Raw genomic sequence first — 24,079 nt, forward strand, 5'->3', positions numbered from 1 at the left:
TCATAAAGGGACCAAATAAACCCCATTGGAGATAGAGCACACAGTTCCCACATGAAGCTACTGCCAAAACCGCGCTGAGGAATTAGTCACTGCAGACGGTTAGCGGAACAGGGTGGGGGGTGGGGGGTGGGAGAGGTAGGGGGCATGTGCCAAGCTCAGCAAGGCTTCCGCAGCAGACTCTGTGATAGGTGAATACCAGGCTAGGGGCCCTGCACTGTATCTTTGAAAGCAACACGACGTGAACATGGATCAGTTTACATCTATAGTCATCAAGAAGATGAAAATGTCTCTCTATCCTAACACTGTATATGAACATAACACAATACTATCCATGATCTTATACTGACAACACAATCCTGTTGTCTGGTCGTATCTTACAGTAATAGAACCTCCGAACCGATAGGTTAAGGCTTACGATGAGCTATAAGATAATTACAGTTACGTATAAGATTCTAAACAAAACACACACGGACACAGAATTAACGCAGTGCCCAAGAGGTGATGTGACCCACACTGACCAAGTGAACCAAGTCTGCACACTGTGTGGCATAACGAGAGGACGTGTGGTAGAGGGGCGGTATGTTTCTCTCTTTGAGTGGCTACCATGCCACAAGATGGCTGACGGGAGAACTACGCCTCCCAGAATGCACCACGCCGACAGGTGCAAATGCCTCAGTCCTCTGATTGGAGACGGGAGCTCAGGTGGGGGAGGGAAAGAGGACAAAAGGAAGAGCGTACCTGGCACAAACAGAGTTCGATGCCAGAGGAACTTTGATTGGAGGATACCATTGGTAGGATCCAATGCGAGGAGGAACTTTACGAAGCCTTTGTTTTGCTTCAAAGTAATTTATGTTTTGCTTCCTGAACTACGTTTTTTATTGGTGAATAAACCGGTTTCTTTGCTTGAACACACTTTTGCCTGCTCTGTCCGGTTGTGACGCACAGCCCTACACCCCGCACCGTCGTCTAGCCTCTCATGATACCACAACTGGGAACAGGAGTCGCACATTGGCGAACTGGAACAGGGCCTTCCCAAACAGCAGCTGACTTCAGACCCTGGGAATGGGAGAGGGGGAGGAGCAGTGGGAGGCAGTCATCCTTCTCCAACCTACTTCCTGCTTCACACACATCTTCCAGAGAGTGTGTCGTCAAACAGTACTGTACAAGTATTCAAATGTCTGTGTGCATGCAAGAAGAGAAAGGTTGATGTTTCGAGTGGTTGAGAGTGTGCTTTTGTGTGTTCTCGAGTTCGTTTCCAGGTGTTGTGTTGGAGTCGTTGCACATACTTTGTGTGGATGTGTGTTTCCTGTCTGTTGCGTACCGGTCAAATCTCATCACTGTAGCCCAGTGGATCAGCAGCCTGCAAACGAGAGGAAAAAACCGCTCTGAGTAAGCCTGTTGTGACAGGTGTGGCTGCATGAGTCTGCTTGTGTGAGTCTGCGTGTGTGTGTGTCTGTGTGTGCGTGTGTGTGTGTGGGGGGGAGCAGGTGTTTTAGTAGATGATGGCCAGTTGTCTGAATATCTAGCTGGGCTGGGTCTGTCTAATCAAGAGGTTTTTTTGTTATGTTGACTCACAAAACTGGACCCTAAGAGCCACTCAAACACTAGCCATCAGGTGTTTGACACAAAAGAAAAAAACATTTAGGGAGTCCATTATAAACGTCCCTTTCTGTTATTTGGGGTGATTAAAAGTCCACTCAAGCTGACATCACCATCTGCCCTGTTCCCACTGAAGACATCAGACAGACAATGGCAGCTTCCTTAGAGGGTTCATGGAAGTCTTTTATAAACTTCTTAAGCAGGCACAGTTACAGTCCTTTAATAAATATCAACCATTTTAGATGAATTTTTCCCAAATATTAATTAACAGTCTGTAAAAGCATGGATAAAGGAAAGCTTGTTTATTTACATATCATGGTTAGATGATGTTATGATTACCTGAAGGCTTGAATGCTGTCAGTTGAACCACCTGGTGAAACAGACAGGAACCGAACAGAACATAATAATTTATATGGATTCACGCCAAACTACCATACAATAATTTCTGACAGCCTTCAACATTGAAGCCAATAGCCTTTAATGTTAATTTGCTGATGAATCCCACAAAACTTACCTGGTTTGCTGATGCTGGCTTGAAAGAGAAACTCACAAAGCTTTCAGTCCTGTAGCTCTCTGAAATCAAAAAGACCCAATGCAAGCAAGGTCGTCACTCGCCCGATACAGTGCTCTGATAGTGCTCTAATAAGACATCCTTTTGACACCGTGCCACCGTCCCACCCGTACCCTAGTGCTCCCCTCAGCCCCAACACCTGCCTGTAGCCCTAGCCCCAGCCCTACGCCCCAGTCTCCTGCCACAGGCCTACTTCCAGGCCTGCTCTCCCCTCACCCCAGCCCCAGCTCACCAGCCCTACCGTTTTTGATGACCAGGGAGGTGGAGGTGGAGGTGAAGCTGGCGGGACCTGAGGTGTCGCTGGTCTCAGGGCTGGAAGGAGGGGGCGGGCTGTGGGCCCAGGACATGACAGGGGTCCGTTGTGAGGGCAGGAAGCTGATTGGCTGGGAACAATTCTGAAAAACAGGAGGATTAACGTTAGGATAGAGACTTACTAGAGTATTACCGGGAGCGAGGTAGCTAAACATTGATGAGTGAACTGCGAGGGTACACTTCAGGAAATATGGAGTAGTTAAGGCATGCTCTCTAGGATTTAGAAATGTCTTCACCCAAATTAATGTGATCCGAAACACGGTGATAGCTGTAGCTTTTGGCTCACCGTGAAAGACAGGGCTTTTCGCTTCTCTTTGATCCTTTTTATGGCATTCCGCACCTTCAATAAACAACCGGTTAAATCCCCACTTATCTATGCAAAGTCACAGAAACGATACTTTTCACATTAATATCACACATCAAAACCAACAACTTACTTCGCTGTTATAAACCGCGTACACCAGGAAGATGTACAGGCCCTATGGAAAAAGCAAAACAACAACTCCGATTACGCAGCCGCGCTGTACCCACAATGCATCAGCAACCCCCTGTTACCACGGACGGGACCCAGACATCCAGACAGCGTGTTGACATTTCCTGCATGGATGCCGTTTCCTGTGTGTGTGAAGCTTGCAAGGTGAGAACACTGGCCCCTCTCACTCTCTCTGTGTTTTCACCGGCTGGGTCTGAGCTGGTGTCCTCCCTACAGGAGGATGACTCCTACCGTGGCTTTATCTCCACTCTCCTGGACGCTCACAGTAAATCTAAATTAACTAGCAGCTCTCCAGGGGTCACCCAGGGGCTAGCTCATTCAGATTAATTAAAGGGACGGGATACGAGAGATAGAGAGGGAAGTAGAGGGAGAGAGAGAAAGAGGGAGAGAGAGAGAGAGAGGGAGAGAGGGAGAGAGAGGGGGAGGGAGAGAGAGACAGGAAAGGAGAAGTGGTGAGAGAGAAAGAGATAAAGCTAGAAAAACAGAAAGAAGAGCGAGAGACAGAGAGACAAAGAGAGAGAGAGGGAGAGGGAGAGGGAGAGGGGGAGAGAGAGAGAGAGAGAATAACAAAGACAAAGAGAGAAAGAGAGGGAGAGAGAGAGAGAGAGAGAGAGAGGGGAAGTCCCCAGCACACAGGGCTGATTTAGCGTCCTTATCAGGGGTGTGATAGGAAGGGAGGTGGAGGTGCATCTGGGGAAGAGGCGGCCCTCAGCACCCTGGAGCCCTGCCATGACCTGGGCTTCAAAGGCCCAGCTAGCCAGCTAGCCGTCCACCCTCTCCCACACACACCTCTCCTCCAGCTTCACCTAGGGCCGGCCTCACCCACCCCACATCCGCCCCGTCCATAAAGCTCCCCTCGTTCTCCCACCATCCTCTCCTTCCTCCTATCTCTCTCTTTGTGTTCCCCTACTTCCCCCGTCGCCATAACTTTGTAGGTTCCTGTTTCTCGTCCCACTTCCTGACTGTAACCTCCTAACAGCCAATAAGACGGCTCGAGATGGCGTCCCCGTCCCCCCCACAGTGACTGGGGCCCGTGGGGGCGTGGCTGTGCTGACCTGGAAGGCGTTGAGGACGATGAAGGCGTAGGCCACCACCATGGACAGGTGCACCAGGACCCCACACAGCCAGGTCAGACCCAACACCGGCAGCAGGATCAGAACCGGACGCGTCACAGCCCTACGCCACCAACACCGCCAGTACAGCGTCAACACACACGCAAATACTCTTCCACACAAACAAACTGTGTAGTGTAAAGAGAGCTAGAAGGACACTTGAAATACAAATGTAGATTAGAAGAAAATGATTTGTTTATTCGATTGGAAGATTAGATGATTGTTCCAAGAGGAAAGTTTGGACGTTCAATTGTTGGGGTGAATCAGTCAAATGACTGATTCCTAAAACCGTCCAGAAAACTTTCAATGATCTAGGGCTCATTCAGGCATTATCATTCTGGTGAGGACAGGCATCAAAGGTTATCTTTGTTGAAAGCTTAAAAAGGTTTTTCTTCTGAACTGTAGGTCTACAAGGACAAAGTGAGCAACTCTGCTCTTTCATTTCCTGCTTGAACCATCATTTTAAACATTGTTTACCTTCTGTCTCCATGCTTTGTAAAGAGACATTTTGACAAAGCTAGTCCTTCACACTTTCTATGAAACAGAATAGAGGCAGACATCCTAAGAAAGAACACCTTGTCTATCTCACAGACATGGAGAACTTTGTGTGAGTATTTATTGTTTGGCAGAGCACACACCTGGACACGTGCACACACACACACACACACACACGCACACAAACATGCATACACACACACCCACACACAGACACAGTCTCGTCTTTGGTACTTATTTGATAAGCCCTGTTTAACTCCCACTAGGAGACTTGTGTGTGACTCCCCCACCTTCACCAATGTCTTGCAAACTGCAATTACATATTATACAAAGAAAGAGAGAGAGAGAGAGAGACAGACAGACAGACAGAAAGGGAGAGAGAGAGAGAGAAAGGGGGAGAGAGAGAGAAAGAGAGAGAGAAAGGGAGAGAGAGAGAGCCAGAGAGAGACAGGGAGAGAGAAAAAGATAAAGCGACAAAAGAAGGAGAGAAGAAAAACAGGAGTCTCACCAGGTCAGGTCAAATGTGTGCATTTTAGATGCCGAACTGGGGGTGAGCATCTTTGCACGACGACGAGCGCTGGACACTGTCACCATGACAACCCGACAAAGCACCACAGTGTTGACCTGGGCATACAACACACACACAACCCTGTGAAGAACAACCTTACTCATGCTATATGCTGTATCGAATCAAGCTTAGTAGACATTTATACACACACACTCTTCCACACAGGAAGAATAGAGCTACAATAGTACACTATACAATGCTAATGTATTATGATACTGAACAATATAATGTAATGTTTTATACGTACAGCCAGGATACAGATAACAGGCCCTACAAACGCCCAAATCATATCATTCTCTGCGTTAAGCCAGCAGTGATTGTCTGCCTTATACTTGTCCAGGGAAACCGCCAAGGTCACACCAACAATGACAACAGGAAGGCCTGGAACAGCAAGAACATGAATCAATCAATTGTGTAAAATTCAGCCGGGCAGGTTAACGCATATTGATGGAGCAATGTTGTCGGTGAAAAGGGGTTTACATTGATGTGGTGGCACAGACCCCCCCGGACTTTCCATTGGACGCTCACTATTTTGTCTGAACAGGATGTATGAGACACCTAGAATATTAGGCTTTCCACCTGTGCATGTTTACGTGTTCAGCAGTTGGCGGTTTACAAGACACGCGGGACTCAAGGGTGATGACAGAGAGAGAAAGAGGAGAGAGAGACAGAGAGAGAGGAGAGAGGAGAGAGAGAGCGGTTGTTCTCACCCCAGCCAATGACGTAGTAGAGCTTCATGCGGCGGTCCTCACTGATGTTGACCGACACCACCTTGCTCCACAGCAGCAGCCCCTCCACCAGCATCCAGGAGAAGGCAGCCATGAAGAAGAGGTGAAGCAACGCCGTCACCAACAGGCACGCCACCTAGTGGACACACAGGGCCCACGCAGGGCAGGGCGTGACCAGCAAACCCCATGGACACTTACGACAAGTAAGTGAACATGGGGTACATGCGGACCTGTTGAACCCTGAACACGCATAGACATCCTATGATGAACAGAGTTTCGTGCTCGAGACTAGGGAATCTTTAGTCCCGAACCAATAACTGTCATGGACGTACACACAGTGTACGTAGACTCCATGACCGATAACGTCCGTTGGGGTTGAGTGAGTCATGGTCTGAGATGTAACTACTGGTCCGAGTCTCACCTCATTGGCTGAAGCCCAGTCGCTGAACATGAGCAGAAGCTGTGCTGCCCCCAGAGCCACGATCAGGTTCTTATGCACGGTGGTGCGGTCCGACTTTGGGACCCTACGCACGCAGGACACGGAGGGAGACGGGAAGACAGGGAGACAGGGTTACCTGGGACGCAGAGCGACAGGATGTAGTGGAACGCTTCTGCGTGCGAGGTGTCTGCGATGAGGCGCTCACCCCACAGCGACGAAGAGGATGAAGGTGAAGAGGAGGCCACACAGAGACACGCCGCAGCCCACGAACGTCAGCAGCTGGAGGGTCTTCTCCTCCCCTGGGCTCCTCTGATACACACACACACACACACCAACGCAGGCACGCGCGCACACACGTACACAACGTGCGCTCACACCAACACACGGCCGCGCGCAGACAAGCACACACACACACACACACATGGACACAAGCACATTTGTACAAACATGCAGACGAATGCCCACCACGGAGGGGTCGAAATCGAGTCGGACGGAGAGTGGCTCGCGCGGGCTGTTACCTGAGTCTCGTACACCTGCAGAAGCAGGGCGAAGTTGGTGGTGTGGTTGCAGGTGCACACAGTGGAGCCGTGCTGTTTGGACACCACCTCACAGCCCCTGGTGGACCACCAGCCCCCAGCCTCTGGCCTGGGTGAGGAACAGAGGCAAAGACACAGAGATGACACCGCCACCGAAATCCAGCTGTTCCAACTGTTGTGCCAAACACCCTGGAGACGTACTCACATGAGCTCAAAGTCCCAGAATGCACACACTGGATCATGGATGATTCCTGCCGGACTCTGGAGGGGAACAGTTCGTTTGTTATGGATACCGACTGAGCCTGTGTCACAGGGCAGAGTGGGAACAGAGCAGGAGTGTCTCTGATGGGCCTCACCAGCGTTCTGTGTTGCAGCTGGAAGCGTACTGCCATGCTGAGCGGCTGGCCGTCGGCCAGCACTGAGGTGGAAAGGACTGATGAGCCCAGGATGGTACCAAGGTACCTGACACACACGCACACACACACACACAAAGAAACACACATTCAATCACACGCGCACATACAAACATACACAGACACACACACGCACAAGCAGGCACACGCACGGAGACGCACACACAACCACGCACGCACACAAGTTGGAACGTCAGCAGGTGTGTGTTAAGAAGACGCTGAAATTCAAAAAACGTTTCAAAGCGTTTTCCTTCTCTTCCTTTGTAAGCATGGCTCGCTGTGTGATGAAAGGCTGCTTGACAGGCAGTCCTGTGATGACATACCTCTGGCTGCCATCTGTGACTGTCGGGAACATGATGTTGGTGAAGTTTTCTTCTGGGTTGAATAGAGGACGCAACGAGCCATACCATGTGTTCACCAGTGTGACCTGGTGAAAGCCTGATCATCGACACGGCACAAAGATAAGATTATTGAAGAACATCTTAAAAATAGAATGTGAAAGTTTGAATACTGGAGGTTTACTAGGATATGAATGAGTTTCCTTTGTCAAAATACTGTACAGCACAAACTTCGTAAAGCATGTGAAGACAAAACTATCTCCTGAAGCAACAAAAACATGCTGACTTTCATTTCAGAAGGAGTCCTTGGGACTGAAAGCCGAAGAGTGCATGGTACTCTTGGAGTATGCCTGATCGAAGCTTTGTGCGGAATGTCAAACTGAAAAACCCATAAGTGTTTACTGTGTAAGGAATGTATGGATTTCACAAAAGACGAGATATAAAAATACACAAAAGGGAAAAAAACAAAACACAAAAGGAGATAGAATGAGGAGCTTGGAAGAACATGGGCACGGACTACCGTTGTCATGGAGGTTTCGCATGTTCTGGAACGGGATGGAGATGCAGTCCAGGTTGGTCTTGTTGTCCGTCTCGGGGCCGCAGAACTTGGACCCGGCGGATTCTTGGTCCAAGTTGTGTTGCTGGACCTCCAACTCTGATAAATACAAAAAGGGACACAACCGCACAGTTCTCCGTCAATAAAAACTATCAAGGAGGTTGTCGGAGATGTCTGGTGCAAAATAAAAACAGACAGATAATCGAAAATGGATGCATCCGATTCATTAAGCGGTGTAAATGCATGGTTACATGTTGCTCTGACTGCAGAGTAAGAGAACACAGGCCCTCTCCAGTATGCGGTTCGATATTGCTTTGTGCGGTGAAGTTCCTCTGCTCATTCAGAGCCGAGCCTCTTAGTGGTTGGAGAGGCTTGTGAGCGGCGAGGTGAGTGACTCACTAATGTTGGGGCTGTGAATGACGAGGCGCTCCGTCTCCGCCATCAGGCGGGCGCTGAAGACGCTCGCCATGCGGTCGATGCTCTTGACCACGGCCATTGGACCACTGACCACCTGGAGTGCGGGGCAGGGCCCGCGGTCGAAGAGAGAGAGAAAGAGAGAGAGAACCCAGGCGAGCAGATTGAAAGAGAGAACGAGGGAGAGATAGAGAGAGAGAGAGAGAGAGAGAGCGAGAGATGGTGGAGAGAGGGCGAGGGAGTCGAGGAGAGAGAGAGAGGCGAGGAGAAAGGGAGAGAGAGGCAGCGTTGGATGGTGCACACAATGTCTCAGAGTGCTGTTGTAATACATTCAGTCTGGGCTGCTGTGGCCTTGGAAGGTGGAGAGGCCGGGGGGGGGGGGGGGGTGGGGAGGGAGGGAGGGTGTGTGGTGGGTGGGTGGGGGAGGAGAGCGCTGCTCGCTGCTCGAACGAAAACCGTCGCTTCTCATGAAGCCATCTCGAGAATACATCGAGAACGCTCAACACACAATGCGGTGTGTTTGTACATTAGGGCTTCAGAGGAGCTCTTAACTGTCTGCCATTACAGGACCATTAAACGTGTTTCATCAGTAGCATTTATAGGATTTACTGCACCAGCCAATGTACTGTAGTTCTGCAAAGTGCTCAACCTATAAAACATTAATAACATAGCCATGTCACCACAATATAAATTGGATCTGTTTTCTATCTTTAAAGATTTCTCATGATCAAACTCCGAAAGTTCATTTCTACCATTTCATAGCAGCGGATGCCGTGACTTCGCATGAATAAGGGCTTCTATGACAACAGAGTGCCCTCTGGTGGACAGACATTGTCATTAAAACAGTAACAGGCTGTCGTTTGTTTCTGTCCCAGTCTGACTGAGCGAGTGGCACCTGTCTGATGGCCTGCCACTTGGGTGCGTTGTCCTGACTGATGATCCTGTCAGCCAGAGTGATGAAGTACTCGCTCAGCTCCCAAGCACTGGGCTGGCTCCTGTTGCCCTCCGACGGTGTGTCCAGCTCAGGGTCGGGCTCCGCGGGCAGGTCTGCAGCCTGGGACAGCAGCTGGACCAAGGCCAGCATGTCTCCAGGCTGCAGCTCCTCCCTGCTCTCCTCCAGGACTTGGCAGGAGACATCAAGCAGGTTGGACACATGACCCCAGCTCACCTGACCCACTGGTTCCCCCAGAAGGACCTCTATGCCCTGGACACACACACATATACAGACACACACATATACACACATACACACACACATTGGAATAAGAACATACACTCGCCATAACACAGAGCAGAGGAATGAAGCAAAATATGTCTTGAAAATATGTTTTTTAACCCCGATAACCCTGAAGTTTTTACTGTACCTGAGTGTCATTAGACAACTGCTTGAGATGCTTCATAAAAGAGCTGGGATGAGCACTCTGACTTGCCCTTAATTCCCTCCTCTTTTGATAGCTCTCTGAAACACAAAGAGTTTTCTTTCAAACCGCCAAAGGCTTTCTCTAAAACGCATTTCTAAAGGGACCAATGCCATCATTAGAAAGTCGTCTCCTTTTATACATTCATCTAATGTTCGACTTCTCTGAACCGTTTGTGCGTTTGACCGTGACGTCAGTTAGCTGTGGGATCAGACCCCCACTCTCGGCAGGAGGCAACGCCCCCAGTGGATGTTGGTGGCATTGCATTTCCGATTAGGTACCTGCGCAAGACCGGACGAGCCGGAACTGGAAAGATGGCCCTGTTTCGTGCTCTCGCTTGCCTCACTGCGCCACTGAGCACTTTCCATAGAAATGAATGGGGACACCATCTTTAAAGAGCAGGTTTGCTGTGTCTGCTGTATTTAAGTCTATGTGTGGGAGTGCACTGGTGTCGGGGGAGACGTTTGGGCCTGCGTGTCGTGGCGGCTCACCTGCGCTGGTCCTGCAGGTGAAGAGCAGTGGGGTGGAGCAGTCTGCACGGCCATACAGAGGGCGCTGTTGAGCTGCCCTGCTCTCCAGGGTTCTGCAGTCCTGCTCCTCCTGTCTGTGGACCGCTGCACGCATGCATGCACGCACACACACACACGCACACACACCCCCCGCACACACACACACACGCACACAGACACCCCCCGCACACACACACACAAACCACAGACAGACAAAACATGACTGATGTGAAGGACAATGTTTTATATCAGACAAAACTACTAACCAGACTAAATAATTGACATTGCACAGATCTAATATGCACACAACATGGACTCTACTTAGATATTTTGCATACCACATTTGTAATATATGAAAAACTAAACAAAGCCATTTAGGTTCATAATACTGCTCAGTTAACAGAATGACATAAAAAGATAGTGAACGCACTGACTGCTGTTGTTTGCAGTCCCCACTGGAACACGTTCCCCAGACTTGTAGGAACTCCCCCCCCCTACTTGCCCTTTCCATGGCCCTGGGCCAGCCAACCATGCTAAAATCCTTCCTCTATCTCAGACTGCATGTATTCAACCATACTACGCCTGGGCTAAACGGTCTCTTTGGAGTGAGATCATCCAGAATAATTATACAAAGAAGTTGGCAGGGACTGAAAAAAAAACAGATTTAGGGAGAAGCAGGTTTATTAGCGATTTTACTCAGGGGGTTAAGGCTATCAATATGTTTAGGCTTAAATCTCAATGGTAGAGCAAAATGGTGTCACACATAAAGATACATTTGATACAAGTGTGAGGGTTTGTAAAAATTCTCAGAAAATGAGAAATACACCGTTTTTTTCACCTGTTACAACACTATAGCTCTGTTGGTCTACTACATCTAACAACAAATCACTATTGGGCAAGTCACTTATTCTTCAAAAGAATCATCAGACCAATGATTTTGACAGAATTGATACATTGGAATTCACAAGAGCTGGAGTGGCAATAAATGACCACAAGGGGGCAGATGAAGCAACATGCCTGACATGATGTGCACTGGACAGACTCAGTGTTTTGGGAATAAAAAGGCACTCTTACCTGGACAAAACAGCGTGGCGGACACCTCTCTGACCACAGCATGGCGGTTCACCCTCTCCAAGCTCCAGCCGAACAGGACGTCCTGCCTCTTGGCGGCGCAGTTGCTGAGGGCCCTGAACGTCCTCCCCTCCAGCATCGCACTCCAAACGTTCAGGTCCGTGATATTCCCCACAAACGGCTCGGTCAGATTCCCCCCGAAGGAGTCCTGGTCCTGCCCCAGAATGAGGATCCCGTCGCCGTGGATATCCCTGGGCGTGTCCCTGGGCGTGTCCCTCCCCAACTCCCCATCCCCTCTCTCCCCGTCCACGTAGATCGCCCGCACGCCCCCGCGGCGCCGCCAGCCCACGCACACGTGATGCCAGGCGCCGTCGTTGGCGAAGGAGGCCCGGTAGGAGCTGTGCTTGCCGTGGACGATCGCCGCCAGCAGGATGCGCCCTGTCTCGTTGACGCGGCCGCGCAGCTGGAACTCGTTGACGAAGACGGGCGCGGCGTACGAGAAGATGGTGGACACCTCCTTCCACTGGGGGTCCCACTGCACGCGCACGCACACGCTCAGCGCCGGGAGGGAGGGGAAGGTGACGTTGACCCGGGCGAAGCCCTCCTGGGACTCCCGGGGGAAGCTCAGGGCGGGAAACTGCTTATCTACAGATGGAGAGAGGGCAGGGTAAGGGGGGAAATGTCAATCGCCAGGGGGGGGGAGGGGGGTATTACTTCAAGGCGAATCGATGGAGAGTCAAGCGATGAACATGAAAAGAGGGTCCACTCACAGTGCTTGGCCACGGTCATGGGCCTGGGCTCCGCTCTGTGGGGGTCTTGGACCCACACGGAGCCTTGCAGGCCGGCCTGACTCTGCAGCTCCAGAACCCCAGCCTCATCCTGGGGTTGGCCCAGGGTGGTGAGAGAGCTGAACGAGGCCCTGCAGTGTCTGCTGGCCTCGGGGAAGGCCAGGGACATGTTGACCAGCTCATACACCCAGTCTGAGGTGTGGAGGAGCAGGCGGGAACCGTCGCTGTCTGTGGCAGAAGGACAACACAAATATGCCTTCGTTGTCACGGTAGCACTTTGAAGGACAGGACCCCTTTTAATTTCCTCACTGAGGGAGAAAAAAAATCTGCCAACTGTGAAAAGAAATAACGTTTGTGGGTCGTGGTGGGAAGTGATTGGCAGGTCTCACCCTCTGTGGCCCTCCCTGCTCTGTCTGGCTCGGACTGGGTCGGCTCACACGCACCCTGCACCTGTAGTAGGAGACAGCTACACTGTTTAACCTGTCTGCAAATACTGTACACATCCTTCAAATACTGTCCACATCCTTCAAATACTGTCCACATCCTTCAAATACTGTACACATCCTTCAAATACTGTCCATATCCTTCAAATACTGTACACATCCTTCAAATACTGTCCATATCCTTCAAATACTGTACACATCCTTCAAATACTGTACACATCCTTCAAATACTGTCCATATCCTTCAAATACTGTACACATCCTTCAAATACTGTCCATATCCTTCAAATACTGTACACATCCTTCAAATACTGTCCATATCCTTCAAATAGTGTACACATCCTTCAAATACTGTACACATCCTTCAAATACTGTCCATATTCTTCAAATACTGTATCCCAAACCCGCAGTAAATATAAAACAGCATGTTACATGATCTAATGGGATCATTGATCATATATATACTCGATAATCGATATTTAATATAAATATATCTATTTTATACTTTGGTTGGATGTCGACAATAACGGGACAGAAATGAGCAGGCATTACCACACAGCAGCAGAGCAGCACAGCGACCAGCAGAGCTCCAGTCATCTCGCTGTCTGAGTGGCCCACAGCTGGAAGAAAAGGGTTTACTGGCCTGTAGGGCATCGTTGAGGTCTGCAGCGATCTGTATGAAACCTTGCAAGGCTTTCGGCTCAATATAAATAGCTAGCTTCTACTGTAAACCAACTCGATTTAACAATAAAAAACGCCTTAAAAGTTGACAGGCATAGAAACGAGTACATGGTAAAAAACATGTTTTTTTTTCCTTTGTATTTCTAATGACATTGTTCTGTCTTAGAGCATGGTTACACTGCTAAAAACTGTCTTTCTCCTCCAATTTCTATAGAACAAATGATTTAAAACTAGTTCAGGGATAAACGCCTACCGTTGATTTATCGAAAAACAATCGGTGTTGACTCAAGCTCTCAGCGGGCTGCGACAAGGCTGCTGGTCTCAGACTGACCCCAGCTCCAAGCTCTCAGTGAGGGGTATGCCCAGTGCCTGGTCCAGTCCCCTCATCGCCTGCTCCACACCAGTGTCCAGCATGTCCAGATGCCCAGGCACCTGTCCCAAGGAGCTTCTGTGAGACCACACAGGCGTCGGCAGCCAGGGGTTTGAGATAACTGTGTTTCAGTCCAGTAGCCCTCTGTCTGCCTCCAGCCTCCAGCCTCCCCCAGACCCCCCTCCACTGGACCCTCAATCAGTAGCGCGCTTTGTCATGCAAATGGGGCCATTTTTAACAGAACCCTACTTACGCAAGCAGTGTCAACCGCTTGGCACAGAGACTTCATCAAGAGCAACAGGGTGGCAGGCATTTTTACCACCAGGTCTTATTTATGCTTTCTATAGCGTAGCCCGGGTTCATTTATGTCAGCGATTTGACTGTGCTTTACGGTTAATGAAGGGTCATTACTTTAGATAATGTAAATATCATGTGTTTGTTTGGGCTTGGAAGGGACAAAATGGCCACGGTTTCCTGCAGATCCAGTACAGGGACATTGCCACATGTTGTTGGAACAACATCTATATAAAATAAATGGATTTGGTCTGTTTCCTGTTCCTGGGTGGCGATTATACCAGAGCAGACACACACGTGCTCTTGAGTGTTAGACTTCTGCATAAAAGCCATGACATCACTAATGCCCAGAGTACACTGATCTGGAGGACAAAGCTGACTATTAGTATTCCCCTGGGCACAAACCAACATGCTGGGAGACTCACAACTCTCTCGACCAAGGCTGGATCTACCATATGGGCATTCTGGGCACCTGCCCAGGGCCCTTGGGCATAGGGGGTCCCTCCATGATCCATGAATTATCATTATTTTTGGCTACATAGAAACAGTCTACACAAGGCTTGCTTGGCCCTCGATCTTGATAATTATCCAATCAGAATAAAATAAAAGTTGTTTACAAAAACAAGTAAAAAAGTATCGTGATTTTCTGTTGTATACAGTTTAATGACTGGACAGGCAATGATTGGGAACAGGCCGCAATGCACTGTATTGGCTGATGATAAAGATGGGTGGGCATAGAGCAGGTGCTTTACATCGTACTGATTCAAGATCAGTTTTTCTGAGAAAGAGTTGAGATTAAAACAGTGGAATTATTTTGTAACTGATCCATGGTTAGATACGTTGCATCGCCAATGAAATGTTCATGTTCATGTAACGTTAGTGTTCGCAGAAATTGGACAGCGGTAGTGACCAAAATCCCAGCGGGACTGCAAAGACAAAGAAATTAAAGGAAAAAGAAAAGAAAAAAAAGTGTGAAATAATAAAAATCCGCTATTAAGTAGCTTTTCAAAAAAGTTAGAAACGAAGCGAAGCATGTCGAGCTAACTCAGGACAACTGTGGGTCATAAGAGTCTTTCTGCACTGTCCTTGATGGCTATCGAGTCCAAGCTGATGAGGGAGCTGAACTTGATCTGCGACTTTGCAAAGAAAAAGACAAGAATGAAGAACTTCAAAAGTAAGAGCTATTATGCTGTGATTTGAGTAGACTAATATAGCGAATCTGTTGTGATTGTGTGACCAGATCATGTACTACATGTGCATATCATGTAGTTTATTTTATATTCCGTTTGCATAACATGTGTATTGCATAATTATTGTGTGATGCTGCTATAGGCCTGTGTAAACTTTAGTTTGTCAAGTGCAGTATGTTGTCTTTGCGTTGCCATGCTCACTTAGTGACAGTTATTTTGCTACTTGCACTCAAGTGTTGTGTGTTGTGTGATGGCATTGTTGTATCAACAGTCAGTCACATTTCAGAATTACTGGTGTGTTTTCTGCTTGGGTGATTTTCAGTGAACAATATATTGCCATAGTCTTGAGCCATACATTGCCTTGAGATAATGTAATTAATTGTATCATTGTCTTGTGATTTGTGAGTGAGATGGCAGTCCTTGGTTTATCGAATTGGACAGGCATCCTTGCTGCTTGCTGAGCTGGACTCATAGACTGTATATAAAGAATGGAAGTCATTGTGACGTCACCCATTGGTTTGTGTAAGGCCGTTTTGAAGCCTCGGTTTTTGCACTTCCTGGTTGCCATCTTGGGTTTTTGGAGCCAGAAGTAACCATATTTGGACGAGAGGGCTAAGTTGTGGAGGGGCGAAGGGCGGGTCCCTTTTACTCCTCTTCCCTTTTCTCCTCACCGCTCTCCCTACGCTGTATAACTGCTGCTAGTATAGACTTGAATTTGACCATGTGAGCATGTCTTCCTGTATGCATTTGCTGCATTTCCTACAGTTATGACCAATAAACATAGGGAGCGTTAGAATCGTACCCCCTGCCGTCCCACCCACAGTGATCACAGGGGCCACACCTCGGCGTGGTCAACACTCCTCTATGTATCAGAGACCGTGTGGGGGTTTTACCACTACTGACCATCAATCCCCAGCGTCGTTATGAAGAGGCTAAATCTTCCCTCGGTAATAATGAGAGAAGCATCAGGTGGTCTGAGTCTGGTTCCAGGCTGGGGGTCATCTGGAAACGGAGAGGGACAATGCCAACATGCCACGTCGCTGCCTCACCGCAGTAAAGCACATTAGAGGCGGGATGTAAAACGTGAGCACCGCATTAAATCCACCACCTGTTCTTTATAACCTGGGACTGGCAGCAAACGTGGATACAGTAAGGAGCTGTGGCGGAGATTCGTTGGCAGGCTACGGGAGACGATATTTCCTCCCCGCGTTAAGAGCGCCCTGGGGTGTGTGACTGCATGGCCGTTTGGGGGAAATGGAGGATGTTTGTGACGTGGCGGTACAGTGTGAGTTTTCCTGCGTTCCTGGAACATGCTGTGAGGCTAGTGACGGGGCCTGGGAGAGTCGTGTGTGCTGAACGCATCCAGGCTCTCGAGACCACCCTCGCCCAGGGTCTCCAATCCGACCAATCCCGCTCCTATTCTCCGCACGCCACAGACACAGGAAGCCATTTTTTAAAGACCACACACACACACACACACACGGGCTGTTCATTAACAAAGAATCGACGGCGCTCATGAATCTCTCACAATGAAGTTCAATCAATCTTCTCCCTCATCAAATTTGTTCCAGCCGTTTGTAAAACAGGACAGCTAGGATGTTTGGAGAATGCTAAAAGAGGGGGTTGTGGAAGAATGTTCCATGGCTAGCCATGTCGGGCGAGTTTGAGCAGACAGGAAGTGTGTAACAGGCAGTCTTGTTTAACCAGAGTGCTGTGTGTGTGTGTGTGTGTGTGTGTATAGGTGTGTGTGTGTGTGTGTATAGGTGTGTGTGTGTGTGTGTATAGGTGTGTGTGTGTGTGTGTATAGGTGTGTGTGTGTGTGTGTGTGTATAGGTGTGTGTGTGTGTGTGTGTATAGGTGTGTGTGTGTGTGTGTGTGTGTATAGGTGTGTGTGTGTGTGTGTGTGTGTGTGTGTATAGGTGTGTGTGTGTTCAATAGAGGCAGAGACTTCCTTGGTGCTTGGGTATGTTTAACCACACAATGCCATGAATTACAGAGTCATAAAAGCAAAGTGCGGCTCAACACAAAGTTGGAGGAGGCACAGGGACATTTCAGTGTGCTGCCCGGAGCAACAGAGACAGAGCTGGAGCAGAGAGCAAGGATAAAAGCCCAGTGTTCAACATGCTGATGGTAAAGACTCTGGGCACATCTACAGTTGGCTCTGACCTTCTTTCACTCAGTCCCAGCTCTGGTCTCACAATCTTACCGTTTAGCAGAAGCATTTAGCTCTTTGAATACTCTTGCCATCGCAGATAATACATTTCTATGCCGTATTCGCTGAATACTTACTCATTTCATCGGCAGTGGATGACTGAAATGTTTTTGGTTTGGGGGGGGGGGGGGGGGGGGGGGGGGGGCAGTGAGATCTGTGAAACGCATTCACATATGCAGAAGTGGTGACAAAAGTGAGCGTGTTTGTTAGTAGGTCTGCAGAGCTGCTGAATACAGAGTGCTCAAAGAGGGCCATGCATGCTATTGGCCGTGCCCTTGCTAAGCAAACGACTGCATGCTCTGAAGCCTGGGTCACATCTCTTCTCTCAGCTGTGTTTCCCCAGTCAACACTTGGACCCACTTGAGTCTCGGAGCAGAGCCAGACTGGGAGACAATGGCGGGACCAGAAAGATGCGACAACAGCGAGTTCACTTTCATAAAAAAAAAAAACAAGAACTCTAAGACCGCATTCACTTGGAAATCCATGCTTTCAGTCACTGTCATTTACGAGAATAACGCCCGACTGATTGTCTTCTGGTGGAACAAGCGTGTTGGGCAACCACTTCCTCTTTTGGCCGGTGTCAACAAATGCCAGCAGTAAAAGCAGTCAACATCTTTTAATCAACAGATTTGGCAATTAGGGCTGAGAAATGCACAAAGGATGTCCACCCCCCCCCCCCCCTCTCTCTCTCTCTCTCTCTCTCTCTCTCTCTCTCTCTCTCTCTCTCTCTCTCTCTCTCTCTCTCTCTCTCTCTCTCTCTCTTCCCTCCACTGTAACTTTGCAGCACACTGCTACCCAGTGCATTTCCATGGCAACCTGGGGGGTTCTAAGGAAGGCATGGAAACGTCAAACACTCTGCAGGCTCACCATCACGGGAGACAAAGGCCCGTGACCTACATGTGGGAGAGGATGAACACTTTTCCCAGAAGCAACAGCCCACTGGAGCCGTGCATCCTGGGATACTCGCACCACCAAGTCTTTGTCTTCTTTGGCTTCTTAGACAGAAAGCTGCCATGCAAGGAGATAGAGGGGTGTTGCATGTTAACCTGTACCGTGCTGCTCAGTGTTCGATTATTAATAACTGTGGTATAGGCTAAATTGTATAATATGAATAGGTCATGTTGGTTGAATGCTACCTCAGGTCATTCCGGTGTCAAGGCATTCCTGGTGTAAAGTAAACGTTATCGAACAATAAATAATATACCGAAGAATGTGTCACGACAAAAATGTGACCACCTTAAATACGCATAGTAAATAAAACTTTTAAACCAGCCAAGAAATTGCGAATCTATTATTGTATTGTTACTAAAGGGCCAGGGGGTACATGTCTGTAAATCTGCGGTCAGAAAATGGCGGAATGTTCCCTCGTAAACAAACATTCCTGGCTGGCTGGTCATCGGGGGGCATGTTTGCCTGGCCTCATCTGGCCACTGCAGATAGGCTTTACGACCACCCTGCTGTCCATCCATCAGGGCCACCGCTGGGGACCAGGTCACTGGCGGAGGAGGGGCAGGAGGGTGGGGGTGGAGGGGTAGGAGTGGAGGGGGCTGGTGTCACACGGTCGCCGTGGAGACCGTCTTTTAAAGCAGCCACATAAATGCTGTAGGGGAGTTTAGGATGACACAAAGAGAAAGGGAGAGCTACAGATACAGAGAGAGCGAGAGAGAGGAAGAGGAGGAGGGACAAGAGCTACATCAGCTGAATCCTCACACCGAGCCGTGGCAGGGCTGTGACCTGACTCACCCCTCTCATGCTCTCGCCGAAAAAACCCCTCGCCCGCCGCGAGTCCTCTCCCTTTTCCAACCCTCCATAGACAACGCGTGCCATACACATCAGGCAAAGAGACAATCGTAAGTCAGAGGCAGCACTCTTACCTTTGTCCCTTTCTGATTCGGCCTTGGGAAAGCAAACAGGTTCGCTCGATTCATACGGCAGATATTGACGCGTGGCACAAAGCGCCCGACGTCGCCTCGTACAGACGTTTCCTCGCAACTGTGCAGTGATTTAGAACTTTGCCGTTGAAATGAAGAACAATGAAAGACAATGGAAAGAAGAAGCAGATATATCTCTGAAGACCAACGGACGTCAAAACATCCGATCCCTGACCTTCGAGTACGCAAAGAAACCCCCCCAGCTCTTCTCTCATCACACCTGTGGTTGTACCGGTAGTCGAGCTAAGAATCCTCCCTCTAACACTCCAAATGAAAACGATTTGAATGTGAAGTCTGAAGGCAAAGCACGATGAAAGGAAATGGTTTGTTCGATAGACTGGATTTTCCTGGGAGAATCATGTCACTTACAATAGCAAAGTGGTGCTACAATTTAGGGGTCATGTACCCACATTTCAAAAAGTATAGACAAGATTAAAAGAGTTAACAGGATTTCTGAATAGTGTATCAGTGAGGTGAACACTTGTGATCAGAGCTGGCGGTTGAAAGCGGCGTGTGGGAGCACACTGACACCATGTGGCAGATGCAGGCACATCCTGAATTTAGGGGACTGCTAAAGGATTAAACCACGAGACATCCATGGGTGAACCGCTGTCGAATAAAAATCCCCACTATAGTCACATTGTTGACAATAGATAATCGTACCTTGCGAGAGCTTTTCTTAAAACCAAAATATCTGTATTCCTACAGCGGGCCATGTGTTTCCTTCAAAGCTTCCAAATCCCGCTTGCGATCCCCATCACGCCCACTGGGTGATGCTGTTGCGTAAGGCCCCGGTGATCGTCGGCGCCGGCTCATTACACGGCCAGGCGAGTCGATGATGATGAGTCGCGGCGTGGAGACGTCTCCGTCACTGCTGTTCGTCTGTGCCCGTGCTGATCACAGGAGAGACAGGCCCCCCCCCCTCCCCCTTTACCTGCGCTGGCTGTGTCACCTGCAGTCACGGGCCGCCCGAGACCAACGAGGAGGGAAGCAATTACACCGGCAAACAGCTGGGCAATTACGAGAACAGAGGTCTGCACTTAGCCCGCTCATTGCCCCGGCGCCATTGCATTATGCAATCCGCAGCAGCCAGGCACAAACAGCTAATTAAGCTCCTCATCACACCTGGAGAGCAGCGCGCCCGCGTGAGAGGCTTCGGAGCGCTGGGTTTCTGCACACCACCACAAGTTTGTTGTAATGGCAAACAACTACCCCTCATTACTGTGTACACTGTGCATGGGAGAGGCCCGGGGTTGGGAATGGCCCTGGTGGCACCAAGCGAGGCCTCTCGGGGCGCCGGCCCGGGGTACGGTGGCTGCTTTGGGGGGGAGTGCAGTGTTGCTAGCCACAGGCTGAGGAGGAAACAGGATCACATGACAGCTGACGAGCGCCACCTGTCACTCAGCGTGTAGGAGTGTAGCCGAGGCGGGTGATTGGCTGTGGTTGACGGGCTGCGAGAGTGACGTGTGTGTCTGTGTGTGTGGTCGTTGGTGAACCTGGGTCTTGGGGTGGTTGTCTGATGAGGAGAAAGGGGGGGGGGCTGTTCAGGGTATGTGCCGGGTCAGGGCGGTCTGTCAGAGGGCTTGTCTGCGTAGTGTGCTGTGACTGAGGTTTATGAGGTACCGTCATAGCTGCAGCGCTTGACTGCTCGCCGGCTGTTGCCTGCTGCACTGCCACACACAATGCACACGGCAGGAAAAGCACCCCACGTGAATCCCCGAGGGGAGACCGAGTCTGGCTGCATCATCATTCTGCCGGAGAACATCGGATAGAAAAACATAATAGACATCCCAATATAACCTGGATGCGTACTGTATATCACAGTAAGGTGTGGTTGTGGACTGCGCGGCGGACACGCGCGCGTTACTACGGAAACGCACACACACCTTGACCGTCCGCGCACCAGCTCTCCTCGCCTTTTGACTTATGCATGATGGCCGTGATTGATAAAACATGGGGGGGGGGGGGGGGGGTGCGCACCGAGGAGGAGGAGAGCTGCTGACGAGGAGGGGAGGGGAGGGGGGGGGGAGGGGAGAGGAAGGACCCACGTGCGCTTCCTGTGTCTCCCAGGGCTTCTGAGGAGAGCCGCTGCTTGCTCAGGAGTGAGGGGCCTCACATTAAAGTGTTTGTGCTGACAAAGGACAAATGGGATTTTTTCCTTTTCGAGCAAACGGTGCAGGATTGTGTCGACTCGCTCGACGTGTCAGGGAAAAAATGTCTCCTGGTCGACACCTCTAATGAAACGTGTGCATGAAATTAAGGCCCCGCGCTGGCTGCCTGTGTTTTGGTTGTGCGAGCCCAGGCAGAGGAGAGAGAGAGAGAGAGGAGAGGAAGAGCGAGGAAGGAAGGGAAAGAGAGAGAGAAAGAGAGAGAGAGAGAGAGAGAGAGAGGAAGAGAGAGGGGGAAGTCTTCTCTCCTGTGTATAGATATATCTTTTGTACCCTTGAAGCAGAGGAGTAAATTGAATATTCATGAGTGAACGTGAATAAGTGCTCTGTCAGCCAGTAGTGTCACTGATAGATGAGGGGAGGGCCTAGTGGAGGCTCCAATGGCCAGCCAGAATCCTCCACAGAGGGGCCGGTGGTGTAGAGATGGGGGAGGCCGGCCGTGGTTGTGGGATAGAGAGGTTAACCCGGTGGAACCCTTTCTCCTCGATTACATTTAACTCAGAGTTGGAAGCCTTGCCCCGTCACAGTGGGAAACAGCAGGTACAAGTTCAGACTGCAGCCTCGCCAATGGCTGCTTGACAGTTTCTGGCAGGATTCATCCCGGAGTCTCCGGGTCTGGTGATCACTGGAGCTGAGAGGACAGGGCTGAGCAGAGGGGAAGAGGAGAAACATGAGAAAGAGAAGGAGAGATTGAAGTGTGTGTAGGGGGGGGGGGCAGCGGGGGGGGCAGCGGGGGGAGTTGGTTTCCAGGCGGTTGGTCTAAAGTCTAGGAACTCCTCTGATTTCCCCGGCAGAAGTCCACAGTCCAGAACTTCTTTAATTCACTGACAAGTTCTCAGAGTTGCTTCTCAATCCCCAGCGTCCTCCCTGAGAGATGAAGGCCAACACAGTTACAGAAACGCATCATTTCACCGCACGGTCCATCCCTGCTCCAGGATTTTGATATGATAATTTTATTCATGATCCTCCCCGCCCCACACAGCTTGTCTGTACAAGTGCAAATGAGGGATGTACCAAATGTAAAATCTTCTGTTGGGGGGGGGGGGGGGGGGGGATCAATGAGGTCCCTGGCCGATGCTGTGAGATGTGTTTTACATGGCCTGTGCTGGGTCCAGTCACTAGCCAGCCAGCCAGGCTCTGTGGCACACCACGGCCAGATGGCTTTCTTAGGCGGAGAAAGAGAGAGGGAGAGAGGACGAGGAAGATAGACAGAGAGAGCGAGAGAGAGAGAGAGAAGGGCAGAGAGGGGGAAAGAGAGAGAGGAGGAGAGAAGGGAGAGACAGAAAGAGAGGAAGAAAAGGAGTCCGGCATGAAAGAGATGGAAAGACAGAAAAAGAGAGAAGGAAAGAGAGAGAGAGAGAGAGAGAGAGAGAGAGAGAGAGAGAGAGAGAGAGAGAGAGAAGGGCAGAGAGGGGGAAAGAGAGAGAGGGAGGAGAGAAGGAGAGACAGAAAGAGAGGAAGAAAAGGAGTCCGGCATGAAAGAGATGGAAAGACAGAAAAAGAGAGAAGGAAAGAGAGAGAGAGAGAGAGAGAGAGAGAGAGAGAGAGAGAGAGAGAGAGAGAGAGAGAGAGAGAGAGAGAGAGAGAGAGAGAGAGAGAGAGAGAGAGAGAGAACACACTGATGCTGAACACTGCCCAGGGGAGGAGGGCTCAGTCAAACCTCCAGAGATATGATATCCCAGACACTACAGATGGGCTTCCATCCTACTGTACCCAAGCTGCTCCAGCTCATTCACAGCCAAGCCAAGACATCCGCTGACTAACACGTTTCGGTCGACTTTGAGGGTCTTTGTTCATTATCTTGTTATGCAGCACTGAGTTTTTGTCAATTAAAAAAATACATCGAACACTCTTTTTCTTTTATGCCATCGCCGAATTGCAGGGCTGTACTCACAGTCTCCAAAAGACCATAACACAGATGGTCCAGAGCATTAACCAGCCAGCCAGCCAGACAACCAGTCAGTCAGCCGGCCAGCAAGTCGACCAGCCAGCAAGCTAGCTAACCTGCCAGCCATCCAGTTAGTCAATCTGTCAGAAAAAGACAGTCAGGTAGTAGACAGTCAGTCAATAAACCAGCCAGCCTGCAAGTCAGTCAGTCAGTCAGCCTGCCAGCCAGCTTTCCATCTTGCCAGAGTTAGTCCGCAAGCCTTCCCCACAGTTCTTTGTTTTCATTTCCCCCTCCTGGTGGTAATGCATTGGCTCCAGTGTGTGTGATGATCCTGCAGCGCGATCGTACCCACTAACAGGCCTTCCTGTCAAACACATCACCATCACCGTGCTCATTGATTTGTGTTGCCTCTAAAATGGGCCGTTTCCTCTACACCATTCCCAGCCATAATTGGGTCTTGCTTAAATGATTCAAATAAGGCAGTCTGTTCCTATTCCCTTCCTCTCTCTCTCTCTCTCCTCTCGTTCCCCTCGTCACTGTCAC

At 49.8% G+C, this 24,079-nt stretch overlaps 1 protein-coding gene across 1 annotated transcript in view; it reads right to left on the reverse strand.

Moving 5' to 3' along the window:
• Nucleotides 1–200: 200 nt before the first annotated feature.
• adgrd2 (adhesion G protein-coupled receptor D2) overlaps nt 201–24,079 on the reverse strand; it is a 26,639-nt gene continuing 2,760 nt past the window's right edge. The window contains exons 3-26 of the mRNA XM_067230949.1: nt 19,028–19,149; nt 12,343–12,588; nt 11,576–12,217; nt 10,484–10,606; nt 9,939–10,033; nt 9,470–9,769; nt 8,560–8,671; nt 8,125–8,259; nt 7,590–7,704; nt 7,210–7,315; nt 7,059–7,114; nt 6,836–6,962; nt 6,523–6,626; nt 6,300–6,402; nt 5,861–6,014; nt 5,398–5,531; nt 5,091–5,206; nt 4,031–4,151; nt 2,920–2,961; nt 2,769–2,822; nt 2,412–2,565; nt 2,114–2,172; nt 1,939–1,969; nt 201–1,360 (exon numbers count right to left, since the gene is read on the reverse strand). Of these exons, the coding sequence (XP_067087050.1) occupies nt 1,353–1,360; nt 1,939–1,969; nt 2,114–2,172; nt 2,412–2,565; nt 2,769–2,822; nt 2,920–2,961; nt 4,031–4,151; nt 5,091–5,206; nt 5,398–5,531; nt 5,861–6,014; nt 6,300–6,402; nt 6,523–6,626; nt 6,836–6,962; nt 7,059–7,114; nt 7,210–7,315; nt 7,590–7,704; nt 8,125–8,259; nt 8,560–8,671; nt 9,470–9,769; nt 9,939–10,033; nt 10,484–10,606; nt 11,576–12,217; nt 12,343–12,588; nt 19,028–19,149 (3,259 nt within the window). The 3' untranslated portion in view covers nt 201–1,352. The remainder of the gene's footprint in view (nt 1,361–1,938; nt 1,970–2,113; nt 2,173–2,411; nt 2,566–2,768; nt 2,823–2,919; nt 2,962–4,030; nt 4,152–5,090; nt 5,207–5,397; nt 5,532–5,860; nt 6,015–6,299; nt 6,403–6,522; nt 6,627–6,835; nt 6,963–7,058; nt 7,115–7,209; nt 7,316–7,589; nt 7,705–8,124; nt 8,260–8,559; nt 8,672–9,469; nt 9,770–9,938; nt 10,034–10,483; nt 10,607–11,575; nt 12,218–12,342; nt 12,589–19,027; nt 19,150–24,079) is intronic.

The sequence above is a fragment of the Osmerus mordax genome, chromosome 28, assembly GCF_038355195.1.
Source record: "Osmerus mordax isolate fOsmMor3 chromosome 28, fOsmMor3.pri, whole genome shotgun sequence".
NCBI classification, from domain to species: domain Eukaryota; kingdom Metazoa; phylum Chordata; class Actinopteri; order Osmeriformes; family Osmeridae; genus Osmerus; species Osmerus mordax.